The sequence below is a fragment of the Littorina saxatilis genome, linkage group LG10 (genome assembly GCF_037325665.1).
Source record: "Littorina saxatilis isolate snail1 linkage group LG10, US_GU_Lsax_2.0, whole genome shotgun sequence".
NCBI lineage: Eukaryota > Metazoa > Mollusca > Gastropoda > Littorinimorpha > Littorinidae > Littorina > Littorina saxatilis.
Genome location: NC_090254.1, coordinates 27254335 through 27263345, shown reverse-complemented (window position 1 = coordinate 27263345; position 9011 = coordinate 27254335). Strand labels below are relative to the sequence as shown.

The 9011-nt window shown below is 42.5% G+C and overlaps 1 protein-coding gene across 1 annotated transcript in view; it reads left to right on the top strand.

Annotated features, from left to right (window-relative positions):
• The first annotated feature begins 1640 nt into the window (after window positions 1-1640).
• Window positions 1641-9011, top strand: part of LOC138978536 (prolyl 4-hydroxylase subunit alpha-3-like) — a 92305-nt gene continuing 84934 nt past the window's right edge. The window contains exons 1-2 of the mRNA XM_070351281.1: window positions 1641-2040; window positions 7153-7958. Coding sequence (XP_070207382.1) covers window positions 7747-7958 — 212 coding nt within the window. The 5' untranslated portion in view covers window positions 1641-2040; window positions 7153-7746. The remainder of the gene's footprint in view (window positions 2041-7152; window positions 7959-9011) is intronic.

Sequence of the window (9011 nt, the reverse complement as noted above, 5' to 3'; positions counted from 1 at the left end):
AACATGGATTTTATTATCATCAGAAAAAGATAAGGATAAGATAAGATCCGACTTCATTACCAACTATTGTGTTATCAGCGTAGCAATAGACTCCGATATTTAGACGAGACAAGTATAATGCCGACGAGTCGAAGAATTTTGTAAGCATCAATATGAGATAAACAATTAAGTTTTAATCTTTGCCGTAGACATTTTGAAAAAAACTTCTATACCGGTGTAACTGGCCATTTTGACCACCAGTCAACATTGACCTGGAGGTCAGACTGGGCTAGCCCTTTGTGACCGGGGGTGATTCTTGACTAGTTGGTTTAAACTGTTTTATTCAACGTTTGTGCATTATTTACACACAAAAAACGCATATAGAGTAAACAACAACAAGCATAATGCTTATAGTGGTGTTTAACTTGACTTAACTTGTCTTGACTAGTTCAGAACGAGTTAGCCCAAAATTATCCCCCCTCTCCCTTCTCGTGTTATTATTGTAAAGGCTAAGGATACGATTTGATACAGTCCTGTGAGGTTTCCCTCATGGAAATTCGGGCTGCTCAGTTCTCATTGGGGAAAGCGAGCAGCCATGTATCATGTTTAATGGAATAAAAACCTTGCTTAAACCAATTATCCCCTTCCCCTCATGAGAAAAAGGACCCCGCAAGGACTGCATTTAACTCCTACAAATTGCCAACACTTGTGTGGTCATTTGGACATATTTGCCGAAAAAAAGAAAACCTCCTGACGTTCCTGGCACCAGCGAAACAGGCCAGAACTTAGCCTACTTAGGATCCGCAATTTTACAGGATTAGCTTAGTGATCAGAAGCAAAGGACAGATCGCAGTGTCGATCGATCAGATTAGTCCACGAGTGGTCATCGAATGTCCTGCCAGCGGTCGCCTGCAAAAGGTTCTGCGCAGGGCAGCTTGAACAGTGAGCGCAGTTTAATGTTAATGCTGTGGACGCGCAACGCCGGTTTCTGTGTCCAACGACTTGTCACGTTCTATTTTGAATCTAGTACGTTTTTATAGCTGTCAAAAGTGAAGTTTTGGTTTATTGCTGATAAAGAATGTTATGTTAAGGAGTCATGCACTAACCTTCTAGGCAATATCATTTGAATATCATGCATATTTCGTTGAGCTCGGCACACGCTACTCTTCGCACTTTTTGATCTAAGAAACACGTTTTCTCCACCCTAACAGAGTCTCATAGACGCTTTTTTTTATGTCATAAAATATTTATTAAGCAATTAGGTTTCCATATGAATGACAATGGACGTAATTGAGACTTAATATGTTGTTGTTGTCGTTGTTGTTGTTGTTGTTGTTGTTGTTGTTGTTGTTGTTGTTGTTGTTGTTGTTGCTGCTGCTGCTGCTGCTGCTGCTGCTGCTGCTCAAAAAGTCAACAACAACAAAACATGTGCAGAGAAGATACCCCACCTTGAACAAAAAGGAAGAAACTCGAAACGTTAAACTGTGCTTGACATTCACATAGCAAAAACACAAACAAAAACAACCATAAAACTGTGCATACGGTTGACACGAAAGGGGTTGGGATAAATATCGTGTGGTTTCGTACAGTGTAGGCACACACGGTGTGTATGTGTGTGTGTGTGTATGTGTGACTGTGTGAGACTGTGTGAGACGGTGGGACACCAAGCTGTGGCCAATAGCTAGCAAGGAATTACGCTGTCAATGCGCCGCACAAAAGTATTCCATCATTACTGGATCAAGTGCAACACTACCTCTCTATTGAAGTACATCTTTCTCCATATCTCTGTCGCGGTGAATATGTTTCTCTTTATTTCTATCGGAGTGAATGTTTTCCCTCTCTTCTCTCTAGTTCAGTGAACACTCCCTCTCTCTATATATAACAGGAGAGCCACAACAACAACAACTACAACAACAACAACACTTCAGAGGAAAAGGAGCTATACTGTGTGAGAAAAAACCTCTCAAACCAGTCATGCTGAAACTGTGACAAACTTTATGTCAGGGACGTGAAGGATACCGCGAATTTCTGGGATTTGTTTTTCACCGCTGGCGTTACACGGTAAGTAGGCTATAAGTGTGATCATTGACAAAAAAAATGACTAGTAAGTAAAAGACACCCCCTTTCTTTGTTGGTTGTGGAGTTGTACACCGCTGAACATCAGAAACATGCGAGCTGGTTTCAACACTAACCTGGCACCTTTCTGTGCACACTGGCATTTTTTGGCCGAATTAATTTAGCATGTTTCTGATGTGACAGGGGAGGCTACCGCTCCTTTCACAGCAGACTCTGCACCCGAGTTGTTGGCCGCCTTTAACAACACCGTTGGATTGTGGAATTCTGTTTGTGATGGGGTCTGGTGGTTTCCGATTGTCTGTATGTTCACGGAAAGTACAAATTGTCCCCTAGTACTTTACACAGGAGGCAGTCAGGCTGATGTTTTTAGGTAGGTGTATAAGTTGGCGGATGCTCTTATTTCGTGTAAAAAAAAAATTAAAGATTTTTTGTTTTTGTTTTTGTTGTTGATAAAAACGGGACAGGTATAATTATGTACTTGCATGTACACAACTCGATAAAAAGGTAGAATATCGTGTAAAAGTAAAAAGTTCGATTAAGGACATATGTGTTGGATTAGGCGCCAACACATGATCGCTTACAAGAGAAGGATTGTACCTTGAATGCTTGCTCAACAAATTCAGAAGTAAATAAAAGAAGACAAATAATACAAAACTTGAAATCCTGGCGTACAACAGTTCAGAGCTTTGAACTCTCAGCACCTTTTTACTATATCTTGACTTCTCGGTCCTACTCCAGACTGAGGCATAGTAATTACAGACACAGATATGCACACGCACATGTAACTTGATATACATATATATATATAAGTACACATTCAAACTTACGTGCTAAAACTCGTTCCAAGTCGGTGCATATCGAACACAAAACTTGCACAATGGCACAAAGCTTGTTTTTCTCCCCTACACCATTTTACGCTTTGTTAAAAACGGTTCCGGCTAAGCAATTTCCGTTTGCAAATTGACTATGTATGTTTAATAGGCAAGTGTACTGTCGTTTCAATCGTGTTTTTATTCGAATTTTATGCAGCTGCTTTGTAAAGATATCGATGGCTGTTTTATTGACTTAAAACTCAGTTATGGAGCGTGTGTGAATTGGAAGGACCTGCATTGACCCTCTTACTGACGAGAAGAATAAACACTTGATGCAAAAGGCAGAATCTGTCTTGCAAAGCACTAGTTACATAACACTCACACAAGTATGAAAGTCTGACGTTCATTTAGCAAAACCCGTGCCTGCTGTGCGAAATGAAATGTGGTAGCACAGCCTGTCAGTGGAACGACGTCGGCAGATAACTAACCGAGGAGTAAGTAAGTAACAAGCAAACTAACTTACCAACCTGCTAATTAACTAACAAACTGATTAGATAATTAACAAAAACATCAACAATAAAAACATCAACCCGGACAACAATCATTTTGCATACAAGAGTCACCGTGGGCGAAAATGGTTACATGAAAAAGACTTCTAGTTCTACACAATGTATAGCTCATGTCGTGTCTTATATCATCTGCTATTCACATCATAACAGCATGTAGCGAATTGGAAAACCGAAAAGGACTGTTCATATGGCTGATTTCAACCGACTTTCGAGCGTTTTGTTGTAAAAAGAAAGTCGTTGAAAAACGCTGCCATGACTGTGAACAGCGCAGTGCTGGCAGAATCAGCTCATTGTTGCCTCCATTCAGAGAGCGCGTCGGGATGTAAGTTACTTCAAAATCGGAAGAGAAAGTTAAACAACGCTTAACTTGGGGTTTGAAACGGACGAAAATCGGTTGCAAATCGGAGAGACTGTTCACACAGCCAACTGTTCCCCGATTGTACCTCGCCAACTTCTGAGCAATTTCTAACTGACGAAAACTATGTTAAAAATGGGTTGAAAGCCCGTCATGTGAACAGCACTGAAGTCGAAGCTTTGAGGGGAAGAACGACGTCCAAATCAAATTCTTAAATCTTGTGGCTAACACGTCCAGACAATAAGATCAGAGGCAATGAATAATAGGCCGTGAAAGGTGGATGCAGCGCCTAAAGGCAGTCGATCTACTGGCCGATGTGAATGCGTGATATATTGTGTAAAAAATTCCATCTCACACGGCATTAATAGGTAACATGCGCCTTGAGTCGCCTTGTGTGGTGAGATACGTGCGCGATATAAATCCTCGTAAATAAAATAAAATAAAATAAATAAATGATCAGAGGTGTAAGCTAGGTATACATCGCATCGTACACGCTTTTGTTTCAGAAAACTTATAAAACATACTGTGTAAAGGTGCTTGTTTTTGATTGTCTCCGGTGACGACAGTTGGTAACAAAAAATTTCACTGACCCCTAAGTAAAACTCGAACGATACAGCGGAAAATTTGACTCAACTAACAATCTAACAAACACAAATATTTGTGTATAATCAAATATCAAAAGAAAGAGGAAATGTACTGACACGCTTCCGTTTCAAACACGGATATGACAACAACAGCAACAGAAGCAACCTAACAAACAAAAATCGATTTATTTAAAAGAAAGAAGAAACTTACTGAAATGATTCAGTTTCAAACACAGATATGATAGCAACAGCCATAGAAATAAACCGGCAACTCAACCACTAACAAAAAATTAATATTTAAAAGAAGAAGAACATTTATTGACACGTTTCAGTTTGCAACACGGATCTGACAGCAACAGCCATTGAAATAAACCAAGAAGAACGACTGCCAAACATTTTACGACCTTGCGCAGCCCTCAAAACGGTTGTTGTTAACACATTTTATTTCACTTTAACCTCCTAACGACAAGCAACCGCTGGGTTCTGTCAGGACAGTAGACGACAGTTACGGTTGAGCTGACGCAGGCGACAGGTTAAAATGCAATTCTTGTACATTCGTGGACCATAACGGGCAGGGTGGGTGTTGTGGTCACAACTGATTTCTTACTGCGCTGGGTGTAAGGATGGGTGATAGACGCGAGGGGAGGGGGTGGGGGGGGGGGAGAACAAAGGGGGGTGGGGGAGGGAGCGGGGGGGGGGGGGGGTGGCTCAGAAAAAGATTTTCTGATCAGGAATGGGAGAAAACTACAGTAGCTACATTTTCGTTTTGCTACACAGCATCTCTTCAAAGGGACCCACTCACACATACACATACACACAAACTCACACGCGCACACACGCGCGCGCGCATGCACACGCACACAAAGACGCACACAGACACACAGACACACACAAAGACAGACACACACGCACGCAGACACACACACACACGCGCGCGCGCGCACGTACGCACGCACGCACACACACACACATATACACAGTGACACACACTCACACACACACACACACACACACACACACACACACACACAGACACGTAACTCAACCATGGCTTTTATGAAAAGTAACCGTTAAAGGCTGCCATATTCGTAGCGTTCATTAATTAATTCATGTTATAAAACTGTACCTAAGGGGATATAATAACGATTGGCTGTAGCTTTCGAACACAGAACAAATTATTTCAGTATTGCAAAGTGGTGTTGATGAGTGTCGAATGTAAACAGAACAGTCTCAAACGCCGTCTTTGGTTTACGAAACGTCACGAAGTGACGTCAACGGTCTAAAAATAGCCCAAGTCCTGGAGAACTGTTGCTAAACAATGCAATAAAGAATTAATTATTTCTTGTAATTGGTGAGGACTTCAAACCTAAAACTTTGCAGGAAGCTTAATTTATACATCCCCGCAACGATGGGAAAAGCCCAGGAAGTAATTAAACTAATTAGATAGGACTATGTCAGCCTTTAAGAATCAACAGGCTATGTAAACATGACATTTATTGTTTATTAAGGACAGGAACATGATGGAGGAATTGAAGCTCACTGCAAGGTATACAGCACGCTTAACTTAAACGACGTTTAGCTCAGGCACCGTCGCGGCAGACGCGCCTTAGTTCTATGCAAGAAAATGCAGGAAAATGCAGCGCGCTATTCTGGCCATCTGGTAAACTGTCGTCCTCATCTCTAAGGCAGACTGATACCAGGAGCTGTAAGTTACACCCGCCTTCAGGCTCAGGCATTTTCAAACGCTCGACTCAAGACTATCAAGGTATTTTGCTTGTTTATTGTTGGGCTTGTTTTTGTTGGATTTATTTGTTCGAGGGGTTGGGGGGGGGGGGGTGAGACGGGGATGATACTCGTCTTACGACTTTGAAATAATGTAAGGACATAATTGATTTCAGCTCAAATATTCCATAAAAATCAATGAATGAAATCAATTTTAGATCGTACAGAGCTCATTAGAGTCACGGGTCGTAGTTGGAAACTGTTGTAACTTTGTGACAGGAAGTCTGACTCTGAAACATTTAGTCGTTTCTTCTGAGACAATCCTTGTTCTCTTATATCATCTACAGATTTACCGCAGTCTTCACCACGCGAATTCCCAACAGAAGTCAGACTTTCGAACATACAATATACGTAGGCAAGCATGATACGTCATGACGTCATATGATTCCTAGCATATTGACGTAATGCTAAACATCCGGTTATCTCGAGTTTTCTCCGTAATACATGTCCGTGGGTTTTTCAATGTTCGGTTATTTCCGTGGCTTCATGCGGAAAGGGAACCGTCGTCTGCAATCAGCGACATGGACCATTCTGGTACTTGTTGTTGACAAAATCATGATTTTAACACAGAATTTAATGTCAGAATAGCTATATAAACGCTATTGTGTTTTCATCGTAGCAATAGGGTCCGATATTTAGACTAAATATCGGGCCCTATTGCTACGCTGAAAACACAATAGCTGGTAATAATTATGATTACAACGCATTACATACGTCAAATCTAATGACGCGGAACGCGGAGATGATCAGCATGACTGAGTGTGCGTACAACGAAGACAAGGGTAAGCCGTGTGATTTCTGTCCCACTCATCTCGGGGGCAACATCAAGCGTGGATAAGTTTAAACTCTCCGCGCTTTTATTATTACTGTTTATATTTGCTTGCTAGCTGTTCAAAAGTGAAATTGTACCGCCAGATTAATTTCAAGATTGTCGGCGCCGCTACCGAATATTCGAAACTTTGTGACTCTACAGTATTTTTGTTTTTGTGTTTCAGGCCTCGCTCGTTGGCGTCATCAGCCTCGCTGTTAAAACTGATCGACCGTGACGTCATCAGTTCAACACACCGTGCACGTCCATAACAGATACCTGTGACTGACTCATCAATATCATTACTGCTTCATCTCGATGATCAGCGAGATCCCTGCAGTTTTCGTTGTAGACACATTTTCATTCAAACACGATCCCTTTGCGATGGTTTTAGTAATTCACCCTTGCCCTTTACTTTGGCCATAACAAATGGTATTTTTTCTCCCCCGTTTCCTTCAAGAAATGTTAAAAAAAAAAAAACGAATCTGCTTCTGCGTCATATCTTTCTAAAGTGGCTTATTTTTATCTAACCCTAATCTTTATGATTAGATTTTTTTGTTACTGACACCTGAGTAAGGCTTGTAACATCGAATTCGATAGCTGCGGGGGTTGACACACACACAAAAGCCACACACATACAAACTGGCATCATTTAGGATCCAGGAACAAGACAGTGCCATGATTGTCTGAGATGCTTGAAGGTGTGTTACTGAGATAAACGAGGTGTTGAAGTTGAACTATTCTCGTGAAGTCTGTGTGAGACTGAAGCAGCCTTTCTAACATGTTAACAATGCGGACACACTCAGAAAATATACGACGGCGCTTCGTAACGACGTCACTGCTTGTGTTGCTGACTGTGACGTCATACGGGCTGGGTGACGTGTTCACCTCGTCGAACAAGATCACAGAGTTGGCGGCCTCGGAAGGGTCGATGTTGGATGCGCTGAACACCTACATCCGTGACCAGTATGACAGCCTCGTGGGCCTGTCACAGTGAGTACTCTTATTCAATTCGTACCACACCAAGTTTCTGGTCTTCCCTGTATTTGGTCATCCGTACATTTTCTTCTCCTCCCCCCCCGTTTTCTTTCTTTTTCTGTGAGCGAATGAGTGAGTGAGTGAATAAGTGAGCGATTAACTCATAGATGGACCTTAGTGTCCGTTGGGTCGTCAGTCACTCCCTCTACCTCGATCTTCCTCTCTTCCCTATTTCCCTCCCCCCCCCCCCCCCTCTCTCTCCTTCCCTCCCTCATCTCGCTCCTCTCTCTCCTTATCTTCCCGCTCTCTACCTCCCTCCCTCCCTCCCTCCCTCTCCCCCTCTCTCTGCCTCCCTTCCTCCATCACTTCCTCACTTTCTCTCTAATTACTCTCTCTTGGTCCCTCTCTCCCTCTTTCTCCCTCTCGCTCTACGTCTCTGTCTATCTGTCTCTTCCTCGACCTCTCTCTCTTCCTTCCTCCCTCCTTCCTTCCTCCCTCCCTCCTCTCTCTCTCCCTCCCTCCCTCCCTCCTTCCCTCCCCTCTCTTCACCCCCCTTTCTCTCTCACTCTCCCGCGCTCTCTCAAGTTTCTTTCCATATGACAATGTGACAACTTCTACCTGTGTCAATTATTCTTCAAATGTAAAAGAAAATCGATATGCCCTGTTCTGGACCGAGACAATAAAAGTCCAGCTACCGCGAGTGGTACAACGTCATACAATGCGGTATTGCCTATATATACATTAATTGTAGCTTACACAAACATCTGTGCCCCGGACTACCCTTAAGAAAACTCAGCTTGCGACGTCGTCTCAGCATTGTGAGTTTAATAATAGAACTTGATTTTACTGTCTGACGATTTTTACAATGAATACTGTTGCTGCACATGTAGCACAGCATAACCTCCATTCTTAAGGCCCCGTAATATCTCAGAAAACAAAGTCTTAAAATGGAGGTAAATTTACAGAGCCTGGGGTAATGAACAAAAATAATGACAAAAAAACAAAGTCGAGGCGGTGGGGGGGGGGGGGGGGGGGTAGGGGGGGGACTTAGAATGGGGATTCCAATGT